The 23,358-nt window shown below is 38.3% G+C and overlaps 1 protein-coding gene and 1 pseudogene across 1 annotated transcript; both read right to left on the bottom strand.

Moving 5' to 3' along the window:
* Positions 1-1,665: 1,665 nt before the first annotated feature.
* Positions 1,666-2,607, bottom strand: LOC113896465 (annotated as a pseudogene).
* A 13,427-nt stretch (positions 2,608-16,034) lies between these two features.
* On the bottom strand, positions 16,035-16,964 carry LOC113896658 (olfactory receptor 7A17-like). Its single transcript, XM_027548872.1, has one exon. It carries the CDS (start codon positions 16,962-16,964, stop codon positions 16,035-16,037), a length of 930 nt encoding a protein of 309 aa, XP_027404673.1.
* Between the last annotated feature and the right edge of the window lie 6,394 nt (positions 16,965-23,358).

Below are 23,358 nucleotides of genomic sequence, written 5' to 3'. Positions count from 1 at the left end.
TTCTTAAGAGTCCCTTGGACTTCAAGGAGATCAAACCAGTCCATCCTAGAGGAGATCAGTCCTGGGTGTTCATTGGAAGGACTGATGCTGAAGCTGAAACTCCAATACTTTGGCCACCTAATACGAAGAGTTGACCCATTGGAAAAGACTCTGATGCTGTGAGGGACTGGGGGCAGGAGGAGAAGGGGATGACAGAGGATGAGAATGCTGGATGGCATCACCAACTAGATGGAAATGAGTTTGAGTGAACTCTGGGAGTTTGTGATGGACAGGGAAGCCTGGTGTGCTGACAGAAAGAGTCAGACACAACTGCGTGACTGAACTGAACTGATGACTATAATAGACAGTAAAGAGATAAGCATGAATATGTAAAATATGACATAAAAACACAACATGTGGGGTATAGGAGCATACAAATGTAAATATTTAAAATATGTTTGAACTTAAATGACTATCAGCTTATTCAAGTAGATATAATTATGAGTGAAGAAATATGAAATCATGGTAAACACAAATCCAAAAACCTATAGGAGATAAACAAAAATAAAAAAGGAAGGAACTCAAGTATACCATTAAATAAACTCATCAAATCACAACAGGAGAAACAAAAGGAAGAAATGAACAAGAAGAACTATGAAAACAACTGAAAAACAAGGAATAAAATAGCAATAAGTACATAGCTATCAATATTTACATACCAATGGACTAAATGTTCCAATAAAAAAAACATAGCATGGCTGGTTGGAAAAAAAAGTCCTTCAATAAGCTGCCTGCAAAAACTCACTTCAGGGCTAAAGACACAAACAGACTGAAAGTGAGGGGATGGAAAAGATAGTTAATGCAAATGCAAACAACAAGAATGCAGGGGGAGCTCTACTCATGTGAGACATAATAGAGTTTAAAACAAAGGCTATAACAAAAGACAAAGAAGGACATTCTGTAATGATGAAGGGATCGTTACAAGATGAGGATATTACAGTTGGTAGCATACACATACCTAATACAGGAGCACCTATGTATTTAAAGCAAATACTAACAGACATGAAGGGAGAAATTGGCAATAATACAATAATAGCAGAGAATTTTAACACCCTAGTTCCACCAATGGGAAGATCATCCAGATCAATAAGGTATCAGTGGGACTAAATGACACAATAGGCCAATTGAACTAAATTGCTATCTAGAGGAAATTACATCCAAACCCAGCAGAATACACATTCTTTTTAAGTGGAGATGAAATGATCTCCTGGATAGATCACATACAAGGTCACAAAACACCCTCAATCAATTTAAGAGAACAGAAATTACATCAAGCATTTTCCTTGACCACAATTGTATGAAACTAGAAAACTACAGAAAGCAAACTAAAAAAAGCTAGATATGGAACAGGTTATTGATCACAGCTTCAGGATGAATGGACCCTGCTTACCCCTTGTTTTCAGAATTTTAGTCTCTAGAACTGTGAGGCAATAAATTTCTGTTGTTTAAGCCAACTATTTATGGTACTTTGTCATAACAGCCCCAGAAAAATAATACACCGTCTTTAAATATAGTCAAAGTCAAGACACAGTAAGATATAGTGATTACAGAACAGAAAAATTAAACTAATGTTTAGATATATCCAAGATTGTGAAAAATGCCTACCAATGGTTTGATCCTTGCTACTTATGAGAGTCCTACAACAATCCCATCACTGAGAGATGGTGCCCTGCTGAGGAGTCTCCCTAGGGTCCCCTTCAGTCTCTGTTCCTCAAACTGTAGATGAAGGGGTTCAGCATGGGGGTGACCACAGTGTACATCACTGAGGCCACCAGAATTGTCCTAGAGGATGAAATGACTGCAGAACTGAGGTAGACCCCTAGGCCTGTGCTATGGAACAAAGAAACCACAAAAAGGTGAGATCCACAGGTGGAAAAAAGCTTTATACTTGCCCCTGGCTGAAGAAATTCTCAGGATGGAGGAGAAAATCTGAGAGTAAGAAAAAAGGATCCAAAAGAGAGGAAAAACAGCTAGAATAATAGCCACAAAATACACCACTATGTTATTGATCAGGGTGTCAGAACAGGTAAGCTTCAGGACTTCAAGAAGATCACAAAAAAAGTGTGGGATCTTCATGTTCATGCAGAAGGACAGCCTCAAGACAGTCAAAGTCTCAAGCAGGGAGCTTGTGACACTGAGGCACCAGGAACCCAGAGTCAGCATCCCACAGACCCAGGGGTTAATGATGACCATATAGTGCAGAGGGTGACAGATGGCCACAAAGCGGTCATAGGCCATCACACTCAGGATTAAAATGTCCAGGCATTCAAATACAAAGAACAAAAATATCTGGATGATGCAGCCTTCATAAGTGATAACTTTGCTCTGTGTCTGGATGTTCCATAGCATCTTTGGGATGGTGGTGGAGGTGAAACCGATGTCTGCAAATGACAGGTTGGAGAGAAAGAAGTACATGGGGGTGTGGAGGTGGGGGTCTGAGATGATGGCCAGGCTCCCAGCAAATGTGACCACGTACAAGGACAGAAACAGCCCAAAGAAGAGAGGCTGCAGGTCTGGGTCCTCTGTGAATCCCAGGAGGAGAAAGCTTCTTGTTTGGTTTATTTCCATGTGGCTGTCGGGTTTGTTCAGAATCAGCTGAAAAGAAACATGGAATTCACTCCAGATAATCATTAGTGCGAATGACAGAAATATCCTTAATCCAAACTCATGGAGATGTCATTCATTTGGGGCTAAAAATTTGATCTATTTGGTAACAAATTGTGGTTGCCATTGCTACTTGGAAAATCTGTTCCTAGGTTCAGTAGCTCTCTCTGAATAAAAAATATTTGGTAGAAATAAGGGGAGAAAAGATCAATAATTGTACCATAAGTTGAAAAATTATAAATAAGAATCTACTATGGAGAGAATTAGGATATAAAAAAGAATCTATTTGACTGATAAAAATTAATGTATTTAATGTATAAAGTCCTAAGTGTAAATCATAGAAAGATTAATGCATGAATTTAGAAAAAGGCATAGGATATTAAAGGTTCATAAAAGAAAGTGTAAAAAGGCAATAAATGTTAGACAAAAATTCTTTCTACTATTGCTCTATGAGGGATACTGTCTTCATTGCTAGAATTTATGTCTCTTCACAAAAGATTAAGAAGGAAAAATTCCATCATGTGGAAAGAAAAATAAAATTTCAAACACTTGCTATGAGAGGATAGTTGATCTGCTTTTCTGGCCTTGAGAAATTAAATCAGCATATAGATCTTTTATAATTAGACACATACTTGTACAAACCCAAGGGGAAATGACCTATAACAAGATACACTAAACTGTGGACAGGAATCACCTTTGAGTGGCAATAAAAGTCTAGATTTTTAGATTCATTTTATCCTACTATTTCTTTATTTTTTTAAATTTTATTTTATTTTTAATCTTTACATAATTGTATTAGTTTTGCCAAATATCAAAATGAATCTGCCACAGGTATACATGTTTTCCCCATCCTGAACTCTCCTCCCTCTTCTCTCCCCATACCATCCCTCTGGGTCGTCCCAGTGCACTAGCCCCAAGCATCCAGTATCGTCACACAGGTACTCTATCTCAAGAGTGAAAAGCATTTTAAAATTTGAAGATGCACTTCAGTTTTACAAAACAAAACTAACTAAAGCAGAAAATTAAGCAAAAAGCAGAGCTAATAAATGAAGAAGAAAAATTTTACAGCCAAGAAATAAATTCCAGTGTTAATTCTTTGACAAAATCAAATAGAGAAAATCAGATGCATAATGAAAGCAATAAAAAGAAAGAGAAGGAACAGAAATGCCTAAAATTAGGAAAGAGAAAAATGGACACATATAGAAGAAAATACTTTACTTTGCAAGATGATATTACTTATAAATCCTCATTAAAAATGGAAAATCTCTAAGAAATAAATTAATTGATTGGTTAATTCAGCATGTAGGATAACAGATCAATAATTAGAAAATCAGAACTTACCTTCAAAATTACCATGGAAATATGTGAGAGAAACATTAAAAGAATTCCCCTTTAAGTATTAAACAAGAAAAGAAAGTTTACAACCACAAATACTATTTACTAACACCCTTGAGATCTGAAATTGTTGTTTGAAGATTATAGATTGGTTTCTGATAATAAATTGAAAGCTGAAAACCTCTATCAGTGAATATAATTTTAATAAGGTAGTGGATATAACACAAATTTGTAAAAACCAATAGCTATGTTAAGGTAACATTCAATTGCAGATGCTGATATATTATATATTGTTCAGTTCAGTTCAGTTCAGTTCAGTCGCTCAGTCGTGTCCGACTCTTTGCGACCCCATGAATTGCAGCACGCCAGGCCTCCCTGTCTATCACCAACTCCCGGAGTTCACTCAGACTCATGTCCGTTGAGTCAGTGATGCCATCCAGCCATCTCATCCTCTGTCGTCCCCTTCTCCTCCTGCCCCCAATCCCTACCAGCATCAGAGTCTTTCCAAATGAGTCAACTCTTCGCATGAAGTGGCCAAAGTGCTGGAGTTTCAGCTTTAGCATCATTCCTTCCAAAGAAATCCCAGGGCTGATCTCCTTCAGAATGGACTGGTTGGATCTCCTTGCAGTCCAAGGGACTCTCAAGAGTCTTCTCCAACACCACAGTTCAAAAGCATCAATTCTTTGGCGCTCAGCTTTCTTCACAGTCCAACTATCACATCCATACCTGACCACTGAAAAACCATAGCCTTGACTAAAAGGACCTTTGTTGGCAAAGCAATGTCTGCTTTTGAATATGCTATCTAGGTTGGTCATAACTTTCCTTCCAAGGAGTAAGCGTCTTTTAATTTCATGGCTGCAGTCACCATCTGGAGTGATTTTGGAGCCCAGAAAATTAAAGTCTGACACTGTTTCCACTGTTTCCCCATCTATCTGCCATGAAGTGATGGGACCAGATGCCATGATCTTCATTTTCTGAATGCTGAGTTTTAAGCCAACTTTTTCACTCTCCTCTTTCACCTTCATCAAGAGGCTTTTTAGTTCTTCACTTTCTGCCATAAGGGCTGTTTTACAAAAATCATTTCTATCTAGTTCCAAAACATTATCATTATTATGGAAATCTCTGTACTAACTACCTGTGTAACTTTTCTGTAAATCTCAAATTATTCAAAAGTGAAAATTGGCAGAAAAAATGAGTGTGAGAGAAAAAAATAGCATTCATAATTAATGTTAAATCTCTTAAAAACAGATTACAATCATTTCAAGACAGCCTTCAGAATGGGAGAAAATAATAGAAAGTGAAGCAACTGACAAACAACTAATCTCAAAAATATACAAGCAACTCCTACAGCTCAATTCCAGAAAAATTAACGACCCAATCAAAAAATGGGCCAAAGAACTAAATAGACATTTCTCCAAAGAAGACATACAGATGGCTAACAAACACATGAAAAGGTGCTCAACATCACTCACTATCAGAAAATGCAAATCAAAACCACAATGAAGTACCATTTCACACCAGTCGGAATGGCTGCTATCCAAAGGTCTACAAGCAATAAATGCTGGAGAGGGTGTGGAGAAAAGGGAACCCTCTTACACTGTTGATGGGAATGCAAACTAGTACAGCCACTATGGAGAACAGTGTGGAGATTCCTTAAAAAACTGGAAATAGAACTGCCATACGACCCAGCAATCCCACTGCTGGGCATACACACTGAGGAAACCAGAATTGAAAGGGACACGTGTACCCCAATGTTCATCACAGCACTGTTTATAATAGCCAGGACATGGAAGCAACCTAGATGCCCATCAGCAGATGAATGGATAAGAAAGCTGTGGTACATATACACAATGGAGTATTACTCAGCCATTCAAAAGAATACATTTGAATCAGTTCTAATGAGGTGGATGAAACTGGAGCCTATTATACAGAGTGAAGTAAGCCAGAAAGAAAAACACCAATACAGTATACTAATGCATATATACGGAGTTTAGAAAGATGGTAATGACAACCCTGTATGCGAGACAGCAAAAGGGACACAGATGTATGCATCAGAACAGTCTTTTTTAAAAGAACAGTCTTTTGGACTCTGTGGGAGAGGGAGGGGGCAATGATTTGGGAGAATGGCATTAAAACATGTATAATATCATATAAGAAATGAATTGCCAGTCCAGGTTCAATGTAGGATACAGGAAGCTTGGGGCTGGTGCACTGGGATGACCCATACCATCCTATGGGGAGGGAAGTGGGAGGGGAGTTCAGGATGGGGAACACGTGTACACTCGTGGCGGATGCATGTTAATGTATGGCAAAACCAATACAATATTGTAAAGTAAAAAAAAAAAAAAAAAGAAAGAAAAAAATACAATCATTTCAAACAGTAACAAAAATAGAAATCTGGAACAGGAACTGGAAACCACAAACATACAATAAATGAGAATGATAAATTTATTATATAAGCTAAAAATTATTGAGGATTACCAAATGTCGAGCACCTGTGCTATGTTTAATAGCCTTAGCTCTTTTTATCATCATCACAATTGGTGTGTGCCTGCTAAGTCACTTCAGTCATGTCTGATTCTTTGTGACCCCATGGACTGTAGGCCACCAGGCTTCTCTGTCCATGGGATTATCCCTGTAGGAATAATGGAACTGGTTGGCATTTCCTCCCCTAGGGGATCTTTCCAACCCAGGGATCAAAACCACTGTCTCCTATGGCTCCTGCACTGCTGGCGGATTCTTTACTGCTGAGTCACCGGGGATGCCCTGTATTGAGGTATAGTTAACAAATAACATTATATTAGTTTCAGGTGTATGGCATAATGATTTGATATGTGTATGTACTGCAAACTGATGACCATAATAGGTATAATTAACAACTATTTCCATACATAATTATGACATTTTTTTCTTGTGATAAGAACTTCTAAGATCTAGTCTTGTAGGAACTTCCAAATATACTATTCAGTATTAACTATAGTCACCATGCTTTACATTATAGTCCCATGGTTTATTTTACAACTGGAAATCTGTATCTTTTGACCTTCTTAACCCATTCCACCCACTGTCTCAGGCAGACACTGAACTTCACTACTTTTTTAAAAGAATGAATATGTGTTTACAGTAATGCAGTGATAATGATTAATATGTATAGATGATCACAGAGTGTTAGGGACAATTTAGGAACTTTAAAGGCATTATCTCCTTGGCTTTCCTGGTGGCTCTGTGGTAAAGTATTTGCCTGCCAGTGGAGGAGACACATGTTCAGTCGCTGACTGGGGAAGATCCCACATGCTAAGGAGCAATTAAGCCCCTGTGCCACATTTCCTGAGCCTGTGCTCTAGGGCCCTGGAGCCACAGGTACTGAAGCCTGAGTGCCCTAAAGCCTATGCTCCACAACAAGAGAAGTCACAGCAGTGAGAGGCCATGCACCATGCCTAGACAGTAGCCCACACATGCTGTAACAAGAGAAAAGCCCCTGCAGCAGTGGACCTAACATGGCCAAAAATAAACAAATACAAATTTAAAAAAATGCATTTTATCCTTTAACTTAATCATCTTAATATTATGAAGTGGATAGTACCATGATCCCCATCTTACAAAATTTAAAACTGAGAGCCAGAATCATTAACTAACTTAATGTGAGAAGATGTATAAACAGATCTGCAAGTGTTAACTATATGGAACCCAAGGGATTGTTTCTTTTTTGAACGAATTAATTAAATTTGATAGATGAAAGAATAAAGGTGCATCTTTGATAGAGGAAAATATAGGAACCTGTAACAGCTCCTTAAAAATGTCTAAGATAGTTGGATAAGAACCTCTGGAGACATTTTGGCAGCCAAGGCATCAGTTCCCATTAGAATGGTGAGATGTTCTCAGAATTGGGTTTTAGAAGAGAGGAGGAAGCTGAAAGAGATTGAAAGAGATTCAGGATGTGAATTGTGTAGAATGTTTTAGCAAATGGACTCTTACCATTGTGTTATCCTCATTTGTGCCACCCATGTTAATACTCTGAGAATTCTGCCTGTCTCCGTACCTGTTTCCCATGGCACACCCTCAGTGGGTCTCTAGTTTCCTCGGTCCTTTCTTTCCTGGGTAATGGATGGTCAACTCAGCTCCAAGGAAGTGCAGGGAGGTGACATCAGGCATACATTCTTTGAAAGGGCACCGCTGAACTTCCTCCTTCCTGGGACTGTGGAGCTGTAGTGAGAGGAGAAAGGGACATATTTACCATTTCTGGGGCTTCAGAGGTTGAATTCTCACAACTTCTCATTAAGTTAATTGTTCCATGTCACTCTATTCTAGGAGAAATTTGGTTCCCACGAATGAGGAAGCTAAAACAGAAAGGAGCTTTTCTTCTGCTAGGTTTGTACCCATGGGAGCATCTTGGCTTTGAGATATGCGTACTCCTTCCCATGCACCTTAGTCATTATGCTCTTTTCTCCATATGTCTTGTCTCTAGTGTCCTTTCCCATGAGTATTTCCTCAACATTTCAGTTGAAATCTGTTTGACTATCAAAGACATGCTGGCAAATGGTTCAGGACCACATGAGTCCCAAGCACCTGGACTTGGAGTTGTCAACAAAGACCTGGCACATACCCAACTCCCAACAAAACCATTTCTAATGACTTCTAGTCACACTATTCAAGGTGCAATCTACAGAAGTTTCCAGGCATGCAATGAGAGAAATATAGTAAGGTAAGAGGTGGACGTCTGGCTATATAGGCAGGACTCTGCAGATATCCATAGCTTTACAAGGTCAAAACAAATCCATTAGACCCTCCTTGATATTCCAATCCAGAGGATAGCACCATCTTTATTAATTCATAAGGTACTGTTTTAAAAATCATAATCAACAATATCAAAGCGTTTTCAGAAAATAGGAACAGGCCATCACTTAGGGTGCTTAGGTATGATCTTGCATGTCTGTTGGATTTTACTTCCTTTTCTCCATTCATGAGGGAAGTGCTGTTTTCTATTCTGCTCATGGTGGATCTGAATGTCCAAGTTTTATAACCACTGGGTGCTTCCTATACTTGAAACATTTTTTCATCTATTTTCTCCCATAATCTGGCTTCTACTTTTAATATCAGCTAACTTGTACCTGTTAATATCACTAATAATCTACTAGTAGCCTCATCTGATGATCATCCATTTAATTATCTTCTGATGTTTGACATTTCAACATTTCATCCTTGAAACTCTATACTTTTGATTTCAATTCCTATTCTCTCTGTCCTCCCATCTTTCCAAACTTTTCTGCTTTTACAGGAAACTCTAATGTCTTAACACCCCACAAAAACACATAAAATACTGGGGAAAATGGTGAGTATCAACTTCATGAATATGAAAAACTACTGATGGTTCAGAGCAAAAAAGTGAACACTTAAGAAAAAGGCAACTGGAATCAGATTAGAAAACTTTTTGATAATTTAATTTATTATTTCCCCAACATCCTCTTCTTGGGTCAGTAGCAGTGTTGCAGATGGCACCACAGTCCCTGTGTGGATTCTTAGTGATGGAGAACAAAAAGATGTGGCTTTCTGTTTTGACCTTTCTTTTGACTCCTCAAAGGATTTGCAAAATTTACTTCGAACAGAGAGATTCCAAGTTACTTTGCCTAACTTGGAATTTCTCTCAAGGTGGGAAAGCAGCTCTGTGGACTGTGATTGTTGAGCATGTTTAAAGACCAATGAACTACCTCCTGGTGTCTGGGGCAGAAGATATGAAATGGGGCAAACAGTAGGCACACTGAAATTTCTCTGAGGAAAGACTGGAGAGGGAGATGCTTTGGAAGCATGACTATGAAAGTATTCACATATTATTTAGAATTTAAAAGACTGGGCAGAAAGCCTGATCAGAAAAAAAAGCCCTAATTTCTCACCTCTGACTGATAGTCAAGGCTCTGGGCAAGCAGCATGTGAAGACAGAGGTAAATAATTATTAAATGTTCAGCAGAGGATTAAAAGAAGTCCAAGTGTACACAGGCATGTGAACATGGGCACACACACACACACACACACACACACACACACACATCCAAACAATAAAGTTTGAGAAAGTTTATTTGGATCCAGAATTTAGGAAATCTATCATTAGCTGATCATTAAGATAACAGAACAGAGACTTTAGTGATCCCATATAGCAAAAAATATAGTCTATAAAATTTAGTTTATAAAAATCATTAAGCAAACAAACAAATACAGTCTACAATAAAACAGCAGTGTATCTCAAGGAGGAGGTACATATCTGATTTCTGAAATTGTGACAATTTAATATTCACAATATTTAGTTTTCAGCAATAAGGAGGATAAATATGAATAATGCATAGAAATGAGAAAGTATGACTCTTTCACAAGAACAAATCATATAGTAGAATCTGAATTTGGGACTCTGGGCTTGTCAGAAAAAGACTTAATATAAACTGTCTTAAATGTACTCTGAGAGCTAAAGAGAGCCATGTACAAAGAATTAAAAGAAACCAGGAGGATGCAAGAATTTGTGTATAAAGGGAGTCCCAGAAGAGTAGTTGAGGGAAAGTGGCAGAACAAATGTTTTAAAAAATAATGACTGAAAAGTTCCCAAAGTTGATGAAAGGCATGAATCTATGTGTTCAGGAAGCTCAAAATATTCCAAGCAGGATAAACTTAAAGAGGTCTATTCTGAGACGTATTGTAATCAAATTGACAAAAGAGAAAGACAGAGAGGACCTTGAAAGCAGCAAAAGAGAAGTGACTTCTCACAGAAGAAGTATATTAGTAAGATTAACAGTTGATTTCTAATGGGAAGTGTGAGACTTAGATTTAAAGTTCTAGGGGAAAAGCTCTTAACCAGCAAAACTGTATCCAGCAAAACTACCCTTCAAAAATGAAGGATATTATCTATTAACACATTAAGCCATGATACAACTTGCATGAAAAGGCAAAATATTATGAAAGTGAAGGATATTCAATACAAAGACTGTGTATTGTATGATTCCTTGTATATAAACTGCATATAATATGTAGATACATAGAGTCATACATGGAACACTTTTTCAGGGACTAGAAAAGGAAATAATGGGGAGCAACTGTTCTTATAATGTATAAATGGTTTTATGTTGACATGATGAAAATATTTTAAAACTAGATTGAGGTGGTAGTTGTACAATACTCTGAATGCTCTAAATGATACTGAACTGTTTGTCTTAAAATGGTTAATTTTATGTTATGTGAATTTCAACTCAAATTATTTTTTAAAGAAGGAGAAATTAAGACATTCCCAGATAAACAAGTTGAAGTTTGTTTTGGTAGATATACTTTCTACATAATGCTTTGTGATCAACACAGTCAAAGGCTTTAGCATAGTCAATGAAGCAGAAGTAGATGTTTTTCTGGAATTCCCTTGATATTTCTATGATCTAATAGATGTTTGCAATTTCATCTCTGGTTCCTCTGCCTTTTCTAAATCCAGCTGGTACATCTGGAAGTTCTTGTTTCAGGTACTGTTGAAGCCTAGCTTGAAGAATTTTGAGCGTTTCCTTGCTAACATGTGAAATGAGTTTAATTGTGTGGTAGTTTGAACATTGGAGAAGGCAATGGCAACCTACTCCAATACTCTTGCCTGGAAAATCCCATGGACAGACGAAGAGGAGCCTGGTGGGCTGCAGTCCATGGGCTCACTAGGAGTCGGACACGACTGAATGACTTCACTTTCACTTTTCTTTTTTTTTTTTAATTTTATTTTATTTGTAACCTTTACAATATTGTGTTAGTTTTGCCAAATATCGAAATGAATCCGCCACAGGTATACCTGTGTTCCCCACCCTGAACCCTCCTCCCTCTTCCCTCCCCATACCATCCCTCTGGGTCGTCCCAATGCACCAGCCCCAGGAATCCAGTATCGTGCATCAAACCTGGACTGGCGACTCGTTTCATACATATTATACATGTTTCAATGCTATTCTCCCAAATCTCCCCACCCTCTCCCTCTCCCACAGAGTCCATAAGACTGATCTATACATCAGTGTCTCTTTTGCTGTCTCATACACAGGGTTATTGTTACCATCTTTCTAAATTCCATATATATGCGTTAGTATACTGTATTGGTGTTTTTCTTTCTGGCTTACTTCACTCTGTATAATAGGCTCCAGTTTCATCCATCTCATTAGAACTGATTCAAATGTATTCTTTTTAATGGCTGAGTAATACTCCATTGTGTATATGTACCACAGCTTTCTTATCCATTCATCTGCTGATGGGCATCTAGGTTGCTTCCATGTCCTGGCTATTATAAACAGTGCTGCGATGAACATTGGAGTACACGTGGCTCTTTCCCTTCTGGTTTCCTCAGTGTGTATGCCCAGCAGTGGGATTGCTGGATCATAAGGCAGTTCTATTTCCAGTTTTTTAAGGAATCTCCACACTGTTCTCCATCATGGATACTAGTTTGCATTCCCACCAACAGTGTAAGAGAGTTCCCTTTTCTCCACACCCTCTCCAGCATTTATTGCTTGTAGACTTAAGGATCGCAGCCCTTCTGACTGCTGTGAAATGATACCTCATAGTGGTTTTGATTTGCATTTCTCTGATAATGAGTGATGTTGAGCATCTTTTCATGTGTTTGTTAGCCATCTGCATGTCTTCTTTGGAGAAATGTCTATTTAGTTCTTTGGCCCTTTTTTTGATTGGGTCCTTTATTTTTCTGGAGTTGAGCTGTAGGAGTTGCTTGTATATTTTTGAGATTAGTTGTTTGTCCATTGCTTCATTTGTTATTATTTTCTCCGATTCTGAAGGCTGTCTTTTCACCTTGCTAATAGTTTCCTTTGTTGTGCAGAAGCTTTTAAGTTTAATTAGGTCACATTTGTTTATTTTTGCTTTTATTTCCAATATTCTGGGAGGTGGGTCATAGAGGATCCTGCTGTGATGTATGTTGGAGAGTGTTTTGACTATGTTCTCCTCTAGGAGTTTTATAGTTTCTGGTCTTACGTTGAGATCTTTAATCCATTTTGAGTTTATTTTTGTGTATGGTGTTAGAAAGTGTTCTAGTTTCATTCTTTTACAAGTGGTTGACCAGTTTTCCCAGCACCACTTGTTAAAGAGACTGTCTTTTCTCCATTGTATATTCTTGCCTCCTTTGTCAAAGATAAGGTGTCCATATGTGTGTGGATTTATCTCTGGGCTTTCTATTTTGTTCAATTGGAAAAGAAGAACTAAAAGTCTCACTGTTTGCAGATGACATGATCCTCTACATAGAAAACCCTAAAGACTCCACCAGAAAATTACTAGAACTAATCAATGATTATAGTAAAGTTGCAGGATATAAAATCAACACAGAGAAATCCCTTGCATTCCTATACACTAATAATGAGAAAACTGAAAGAGAAATTAAGGAAACAATTCCATTCACCATTGCAATGGAAAGAATAAAATACTTAGGAATATATCTACCTAAAGAAACTAAAGACCTATATATAGAAAACTATAATACACTGGTGAAAGAAATCGAAGAGGACACTAATAGATGGAGAAATATACCATGTTCATGGATTGGAAGAATCAATATAGTGAAAATGAGTAAACTACCCAAAGCAATTTATGGATTCAATGCAACCCCTATCAAGCTACCAACGGTGTTCTTCACAGAGCTAGAACAAATAATTTCACAATTTGTATGGAAATACAAAAAACCTCGAATAGCCAAAGCTGTCTTGAGAAAGAAGAATGGAACTGGAGGAATCAACCTATCTGACTTCAGGCTCTATTACAAAATCACTTTTCACTTTTATGCATTGGAGAAGGAAATGGCAACTCACTCCAGTGTTCTTGCCTGGAGGATCCCAGGGACGGGGGAGCCTGATGGGCTGCCATCTATGGGGTCGCACAGAGTCAGACACGACTGAAGCAACTTAGCAGCAGCAGTTTGAACATTTTTGGCATTGCCCTTCTTCGGGATCAGAATGCAAACTGACCTTTTCCAATCCTGTGGACACTGTTGAGTTTTCCAAATTTACTGGCATATTTAGTGCAGTACTTTGACAGCATCATATTTTACGATTGAATCAGATATACTGCGCTTAGTTGCTCAGTTGTGTCTGACTCTTTCTGACCCCATAGACTGTAGCCCATCAGCTTCCTCTGTCCATGGGGATTCTTCAGGCAAGAATACTGGAGTGGGTTGCCATGTCCTTCTCCAGGGGATCTTCCCAGCCCAGAGATTAAACCCTGGCCTCCCACACTGCAGGCAGATTCTTTACTGTCGGAGCCACCAGGAAAGCCCTGAATCAGATGCATATGTGTTAACTGGAGCCACTAAATTAATGTTAATAAAGGAAATTGTTGTCTAAGGCAGTGCACCAAGTGTTTACTCAGGATTCTGAAAGCTCTTGTCACTCAGATGGGATTTGCCCTTTCACTCTCGTCAAGGTTGGCTGCTGAATTTTCCCCAAATACCTCAATACCCAAGCCATTATACAACATCACTGCCTCAGTTTTACTACAGGGTGTGGATTATCATGTGTCATGTCTCTAGCCTATGTTAAGAAATATTCAAAAACCTTACAATGTTTTTCAGTTCCTTGAAGGAATTGGCTGGAGACAGTGCTTTCTTCATCACACAATGTGCTGTTTTATGAGAATTAGGAAGATCAATGTCCTTTTGAACAAGATCTTCCTGCTTGTATCAAGCAATTGTTTGTTTTAATGTTCTGGATACTGTCAATCTTGTGATTGCTCATTATAGATTGGTTATGTAACTTTTCCGTTCCCCTCTTCCCTTTTGACAGAGCCTGATTATATCTGGAAGCAGTCAGATGCCCAGCAAAGATACCATATTTTCCACATCCTTTTCAATCATGGACAGTCATGGACAATATGTTAAGGTATTGGTGGGAATATTGAAATGCTCAGTAGCAGCCTTTTCTCTTTCTATCTGGAATTTGCATAAGACGATGAGACTCTTGGAGCTGACATATCTTGGAAAACTATACGTTACACATGCAGGAACAGAGAGGTAGAATGAACCCTGAGACATTGTTCATGTTCTTCTTTTATGAGGGAGATAAATTAACCCTTCAGTTCAGTTCAGTTCAGTCACTCAGTCGTGTCCGACTCTTTGCGACCCCATAAATCGCAGCACACCAGGCCTCCCTGTCTATCACCAACTTCCGGAATTCACCCAGACTCACATCCATCGAGTCAGTGATGCCATCTCATCCTCTGTCGTCCCCTTCTCCTCCTGCCCCCAATCCCTCCCAGCATCAGAGTCTTTTCCAATGAGTCAATTCTTTGCATGAGGTGGCCAAAGTACTGGAGCTTCAGCTTTAGCATCATTCCTTCCAAAGAAATCCCAGGGCTGATCCTCAGAATGGACTGGCTGGATCTCCTTGCTGTCCAAGGGACTCTCAAGAGTCTTCTCCAACACCACAGTTCAAAGGCATCAATTCTTCGGCGCTCAGCCTTCTTCACAGTCCAATTCTCACATCCATACATGACCTCAGGAAAAACCATAGCCTTGACCAGACGGACCTTTGTTGGCAAAGTAATGTCTCTGCTTTTGAATATGCTATCTAGGTTGGTCACAACCTTCCTTCCAAGGAGCAAGCGTCTTTTAATTTCATGGCTGCAGTCACCATCTGCAGTAAATTAACCCTTAATTCGTAGGTAAACAATTTACTTTTTTTCTTTTATGTAACATGACTATCTTTTCAGGAAAATAAGATGAAAGTTACTTGGGATAGTATATATCATTTGAGAAGAAATTATTCTTAAGAAATCCTTGTTGTTCTATGAATGAAATAAAAATATCCAAATATTTCAGATCAAAACTTGGGAAACATTTTGTGTCGTGGGACAAAAGATAAATGGGAAAACTTTATCAGACTCAGGAAGTGAATTGCAAAGTGAGTTACTTAAATTGTATAAAGAGGTGGAGACAAAGAAATGGACACTCATGGAAATCAATAGAAGGAACAAGGTTTATTTCCACAATGGATCAAGGAAAAGCAGTTCCTGGCTCAGTTGCTCTTTGTCCTGCAATCAAGGGCACTTCTTGAGATGCAGGAAAGCCATCCTGGTTAGAGCTGCTGTCCTATAAATGCTTTCAGAGCTCTCTTTATGTCTTTATTCCGCAGACTGTAGACGAAAGGGTTCAACATGGGTGTGACCACAGTGTACATCACTGAGGCTGTTGCACTTGAGTGGGAGCTGTGGGTACCAGCAGAGCCAAGGTACACTCCAAGGCTTGTACAATAAAATAAGGAAACAACCAAGAGGTGAGATGCACAGGTAGAAAATGCCTTATACTTCTCCTGAGTTGATGCTATTCTATATATGGAGGAAATTATCTTATAGTAAGAGTAAAGGATTCCAGCCAGGGGACCAATGGCCAGAAGCAGTGATGTAAAATATATCATCATGTTGTTAAGAAAGGTGTCAGAACATGCAAGTTGGATGACCTGATTGAGTTCACAGAAAAATTGGGGGATTTCTAAGTCTTCACAGAAGGTCAGATCCAAAACTATTAAACTTTGTAGCAAAGAATTCAGGACACCCATGATCCAGGACACCAGCACCAGCACTCCACAGAGCCAGGGATTCATGATGACCGTGTAGTGCAGGGGGTGACAGATGGCCACGAAGCGATCATAGGCCGTCACAGTCAGGAGTAAGTCATCCAACACTGCAAAGAGTACAAAAAAATACATCTGTGTGATGCAGCCTTCATAAGTTATAACTTTGCTCTGTGTCTGGATGTTCCACAGCATCTTTGGGATGGTGGTGGAGGTGAAACAGATGTCTACGAAGGACAGGTTGGAGAGGAAGAAGTACATGGGGGTGTGGAGGTGGGAGTCTGAGTTGACAGCCAGGATGATGAGCAGGTTCCCAAATACAGAGATCAAGTACATGGAGAGGAAAAGCCCAAATATGAGGGGCTGAAGTGCTGGTGCATCTGAGAATCCCAGAAGAAAAATTTCTGAAATTCGTGTATCATTCTGTGGTTCCATGTGCTGGAGGTGACTACCAGAAAAATTTAAAAAGATTAATTTTCACATAAGCAACTTGATAATTTAGAATTAATAACCGACTTAAGAACCTAGAATTAATGCTATGTTTATATTGTAGAGCCAATATATTAATTTCTGTATTTGGTGGCTTGCCTGGTCCTCATTAAGGGGATCCTTATTCCATTTTTATAGAATTCCTTTCCCACTGTCAGCCTGATATTCAAGCATAGTGTATACTACTGTTTTTGAGAATATCTTTCATGCATTTGAGGAATATATATTGACTACAGACAATTCTTCAGGCATAGCCAGAGCATAGGGATGTTTAAAAATAAGTCTTTACAATCTAAAGACTTATGGCAGTGAGAAAATATAATCAAACAAAAATAATAACAATGCAACATGTTTAATAGCTCAGATGCAATGAAGAAAAAGAAAGCATATATAAAGGAAAGAGTGGATAGAATGTGTTATTTTTATTGGGACTTCAACCAAGACATGCAAATAAGGTAGCACTTTAACAGACACCTTAAAGAAGAACGAGAGAGAGAGAGAGAGAGAGAGAGAGAGAGAGAGAGAGAGAGAGAGAAAGTTATCTGAGGAATATGTGCCTGGCAGAAGGAACAGCCAGTGCAAAGGCCCTGGGGAAGAAGTGTGCTTCAGAAGCTCAGGGCCCAGAATGAGCCAGTGTGTGGCGGGAAAAGAATAAGCCACAGAGTGATGAGGGATGATATTAGAGGATGTTGAGGAGGGAGGAAACCTGTCTGCTGCTGCTCAGGCTTTAAGACACAGGGAGCCCATTGTCCACACTATGAATGTAAATCTTACACTTTATTAATCTCATTGTAAAGGCATCTGATGAATTGAAAATGATCGCTTCCTTAGCACTTTCTTGAATGAGTTATGGTCTCTGTATTATGAGTTACTTTGGAATACACCATTCCAGGTACCCCTACTCTGAGCACTGCTCTCAGTTCACAAAGCATGCACACACACACACACACACACACACTCACACAACATTCCCAGGCCTCCTAATCAATGTTATTTCCATGTTCCTTCATTCCGTCTCACACTGTTTCACTGTTTAGGCTCCGAGTAGATACAACTCTAGCTGTCCAGATCAAATATCTTTTCTCTAGAGAATTTAGAAATGGTACCCAGAAATTCTTAAGACTCCCATGGACAAATAGACTTGGGCTCCATATTGGTATGTCCATTTTTCTGCTTTGTAATTAAATAAACATGAACAATCTGTCCATAAACATACAGAAAGAGGACTGAAAAGGACTCGAGAAAGAAAATATCTAATAAACTCAGGTGATCCCTGAGAGACTTTGAGACAGATAAAGCTTCTTTGGTTTTTGGCAGCCTAATTAACCCCATTTGATGCCAAGCAAAAATAATAATAATAAAATTGCTTAAAAGATAAAAGTGGTAATAAATATATGATGTGAAACACTTTAAAGATTGAATGCCCCAAAATAAATTTAAAAAATAACATAAACACAAAACAAAACACAAACAAAAGATGAATGCCCCTAGTGAAAACTGATCAGAGAAAATAAAATAATAATTCACAAAAGGAAATATACAAAATAAAATATGCTTTGACTGTTGTTAATATCAAACAGAAGGAGACTTGTTTTTCCTGTGACTGTCCTGTATTTGACCCGTTGTTTTCTATGTAATTGAATAGAAGATTAGGGAAGCCCCTTTCTCAGTTTTCTCATGTGGTATCTTTCCTTTGTTTTTCTTCTACTGTGGGTTTTGATCTCATCCTGATAAGTCCAGTGGGCATACTTTAATATCAGTCTTTATCCAACATGCAAAGACATGCAAGGACCTCCTAGACAATAGCCTGTAAAATTCTATACATACCATGACAATCCCATCCTTTCAATAGCTGAATAACTTTATATGATTTAAGCCTGAGCACACTGTGACAGATACATTTTTCCATTGTACTCCAACTTCTCATTATAATGCAAGATCCAAGCAAGCAGGATTTCACCTGTTTTGTTCACTTTCCTATTTTCAAACGTATGCAAATATATGTGCTGTGTTCAACTGCCCAGTCTGACTCTTTGCGACGCTATGGACTGAAGCCCACTGGGCTCTTCTGTCCATGGGATTTTTCTGGCAAGTTTACTGAAGTGGGTTGCCATTTCCTTCTCCAGGGGATCTCCCAACGCAGGGATTGAACCCGTGTCTCTCATGTCTCCTACACTGCAGACAGATTCTTTACCACTGAGCCACTGGGGAAGCCATGCAAAAATATGTGCACCTACAAATTTAAATAAATGTGAAGTTATATAAAGTAAAAAGAATGACAGAGAGGATGAACCAGGTTATACACAGTAGTTTCAAAGGAACTATATTCAACATAATTGAAAGATGCATCAAAAGCTTACTGCAATGAGACATAAAATAATTTGATGACTTCAACATGGACTGATAATTAAGCTGAAAATCACATAGACATAAAAGAATATGATATATAATATTCCTAGAAATTTTGGCACTTAGCAGGTGCTTAATTTTTATTTGTTGAATGAATCAATAAATTAGGTCTCAGTATGTAAGGGTATTTAGTATGTCAAGGTCATATTTCAATAGGTTTGAAAAGGTTGGATTGTTGACTTAAATCTGGCAGAACAGATATCTAATTGGAAGAAAATTAAGTTGATTCCCAGCTTTGGTCCTACTGCAATGAATCAGAGGGATTATATATTCACTGTAAGAGTAAGCAATACCCTCAGGTGAACATTTAGAAAACCACACATAAAATCTACAGGAAGGCCAACTATCTTATTTTTTTCCTTTTAAACTTTGTATTTTATATTAGTGTATAGCCTATTAAAATCTTGTGAGAGTTTCAGGTGGACAACAAAGGAATTCAGCCATATGTACACAGGTATGCATTCTCTCCCAAATGTCACTCCCATTGAGGCTGCCACATAACGTTGAGCAGAGTTCCCTGGGCTATACAGTAGGCCCTTGTTGGTTATCCATTTTAAATATAGCAAGAGGGCCAACTATCTTAACTAAGGAAAGAAACTCAGAAGTAAGAAGATAAGATACATTTAACTAAATACAATGTAAAACATTTTAATAGCCAAATCACTGTTCAAAAGTCAGTTGAGAAACTGTAATTAAAAAATAAATCATTTGAAAAGTTGACAGTGTTAGAATAATAGGCATAAGGCATATGGGCATAAAATAATATAGGCAAGTCAAAATGGTGATCAAATATATGAGTCTTTGATCAAAGTCAGGAATAGTTGGAAAACAATAAATACCTCTTTCACAAAAAAAATGTTAAAGAGCTGTCACATTGATTGGGATTGGGACTTTTAAACAGGTAGTAAAGGAGTTCACTAATGCTTCTGACAAATGTAAAATGTTCCAAGTTTGGGGAAGCAGGCTGAAGAAAGGTATAGCTATTAATAGTACAGAAGTTCTTTAACTGGGGGTTTCTCAGTCTCAGCACTATTGACCTTCTAGGGCAGGTTGGTCTCTGTGGTGGGGTCTGTCCTGTGCCTTGTAGGATGTCTAGAGCTTCCCTGGTTTCCATCCACTCCTTTTCTGTGTGACAGACAGACATTTTCCCACACATTGCTCAATGTCTCCTGGGAGAAAAATCACTCCTGGTTAGAACTACAATTTGAACTTCACAATCTCACAGTATTTTTATAGCCTTGTTATAACAGCAGCAGAATAACAAAGAATATGAAGGATCTTCAAAATTATGAGCAGCAGAGTCCCATCATACCATTTTTTTTAAATAATGAGAGGATTTTATATAGTTTGTGGTTCTACTTATCTACTGATAACACAAAACAATGGTTCTCAAAGAGTCTCTGAGAACTTTACAAAGGAGTTCTGTGACATCAAAACTGTTTTCATAGCAATACTAAGATTGTTTTCACTCTGGTTCCATCATGAGGGTCCAACAGAGGGTTCTACAGGCACATGACATGTGGCATCCCAATAGCTGAATGTAGAAGCAGACATGAGATCTAGTTGCCTTTTCCTCCCACCCAGGGATATTTTAAAATTTATTTTTAATTGAAGGGTAATTGCTTTACAATGTCATGTTGGTTTCTGCCACCATTGTGGCATATTACACAGCCACTGAAAGAATGAAATAAACAAAAGGAGTATCTACGATCTACATAGGATTCTATTCATGCATTTTTAGAAAAGCATATGAATAGGCATGTGTGCATGATATAGAAACAAATTTTAAGTGAAAGTAACAACCCTCAGCAGTAAAGAATCTGCCTGTCATTCAGGAAACTGAGGGAGATACAGGTTAAATCCCTGGGTCAGAAAGATCCCCTGGAGGAGGGCATGGCATTCCACTCCAGTATTCTTGCCTGGAGAAACCTATGGACAGAGGAGCATTGCAGGCTACAGTCCACGGGGTTGCAAAGAGTCAGACATGACTTAGCAATGACACAATCACAACTTATGAAAAAACTGTCAGTAAGAATGAATTAGGTTAAATATAGTGGTTTCAAAATAACTGTTTATAACAAAATTTAATGAAAATCTACATCTAACATATAAAAATATAAAACAGTAATAATTTAATAACATCAGTATAGGTCACTAATCGAAGACTAAATTATCAGAGACTTGGACATAAAATAATATAACAAAACCTTTTGAAGTGGGAGGTAGTATCTGTGTTATAATTTCATCTTATCTAAAGCTTTATGAGTTTAAACATGTTTATTGAGATATAGGTTGTTTCTAGTCTTATGGTAAAAAAAAATAGGTCTTTTTTTTGTTGAATATCTTCAAATGCCTAAGGGGATGTGAGTTTTAGAAATACATCTAATCCCAAAATGCCAAACAGAACAGTAAGGAATAAAGGAATGTGAAAAATAGTCAGCAATATATATAAAGAGTGATTTATTATCCTTAAGGGATGCAGGAGAACTTTCACTTTTCATTGTCATTTTCATTTAAAACAAAGATTCACAAGTGAAAATTACTGGAATGAAAGCCTTTTAGTAAAAAAAAAAGAAAAAAGCAATAGAGAGAAACAATAAAGCTAATAGGCTCAACTCCACAATTTATAAATTATCATACATTCACTACATGTATGTCTACACATACATAAAAGAACTAAGTGTCATTGTCTGCTGCTGCTGCTAAGTTGCTTCAGTCGTGTCCGACTCCGTGGGACCCCATAGACGGCAGCCCACCAGACTCCCCCGTCCCTGGGATTCTCCAGGCAAGAACACTGGAGTGGGTTGCCATTTCCTTCTCCAATGCATGAAAGTGAAAAGTGAAAGTGAAGTCGCTCAGTCTTGTCTGACTCTTAGAGACCTCATGGACTGCAGCCTATCAGGTTCTTCCATCCATGGGATTTTCCAGGCAAGAGTACTGGAGTGGGGTGCCATTGCCTTCTCTGAGTGTCATTGTCTAGTTGGTAACAAAAATAGCAATTTCTCTTTTGAAAGAAAACAGTCAAAATGAGGAATAAAAATGCTCTGACCCACTTTGTTAAAACAAAGGACTCAGACTATTTGCAATAGAGAATGTAAGTGGTTAACTAACCCATGAAAATATATTATCTCATAGGGAATGAAATAATTATAAAGTAATGTTTATTTGCATATAATTTTTAACCTATTAATTTTTTTTTTCTATGTGAATACCCAGAATGAGGGAAGATACTGTGAAATGTATGTCTCATTTACGGCTACTACAAGTATGTATTTGCAAACTTTCCCTGGTCTGGATCTTTCTCATCAATGTGGAAACAAAGTCAATTATGCTCCATTTTAAAAATAAAAGAAATGCCATCATTTCACTGTGTATCTTGCCAGATCAATATTTTACTATTCAATATATTACTATTTACTATTTACCCCTTATTAAAAAGATCCTTGGGCTTATACTCTACTGTCATTTAAGTATCACAAATGACAATTGCTTTGCTGAGATCAAGTTCCCTTCTCCTTTGGCATTATAAATAAATACATTAATTTATTAAGCAAGCTAGCAAATAGCTACAGTGATCTTTGGGCTCAGAATTAGGCTGCAATGGCCCTTGGGTGACCTCAGGTCACTTTCTAGGCTTCTATTCTCTTTGATCTTTTCCTGCAGTATCTACTGAAATCTCAGGCTCACCTTGATGGGAACTCTGAGAAGAAGATCACTGGGTCAGATGGGGCGCTGACCTGACGTCAGGGCCGCGGCCGGGACAGTTGGCTCGGCGGCGGCGGAGCGGCAGGAGCGGCGGCGCGAGCGGGGCTGCGCGGCGGGGCGCGCAAAAAAAAAAAAAAAAGAAGATCACTGGGTGGAAGTCTAAATTCCTCTCTGGATGACTGATGATGGAGACTGAAGCTCTATATCCAGACAAAGCAGCAGGAAG

This window comes from Bos indicus x Bos taurus, chromosome 7 (assembly GCF_003369695.1).
Source record: "Bos indicus x Bos taurus breed Angus x Brahman F1 hybrid chromosome 7, Bos_hybrid_MaternalHap_v2.0, whole genome shotgun sequence".
NCBI lineage: Eukaryota > Metazoa > Chordata > Mammalia > Artiodactyla > Bovidae > Bos > Bos indicus x Bos taurus.
This window is presented reverse-complemented; position numbering and strand designations above follow the sequence as displayed.

What these genes read in the sequence shown, in the direction of transcription:
- LOC113896658 (XM_027548872.1), bottom strand. Translation starts at nt 16,964, where the DNA reads ATGGAACCACAGAATGATACACGAATTTCAGAAATTTTTCTTCTGGGA.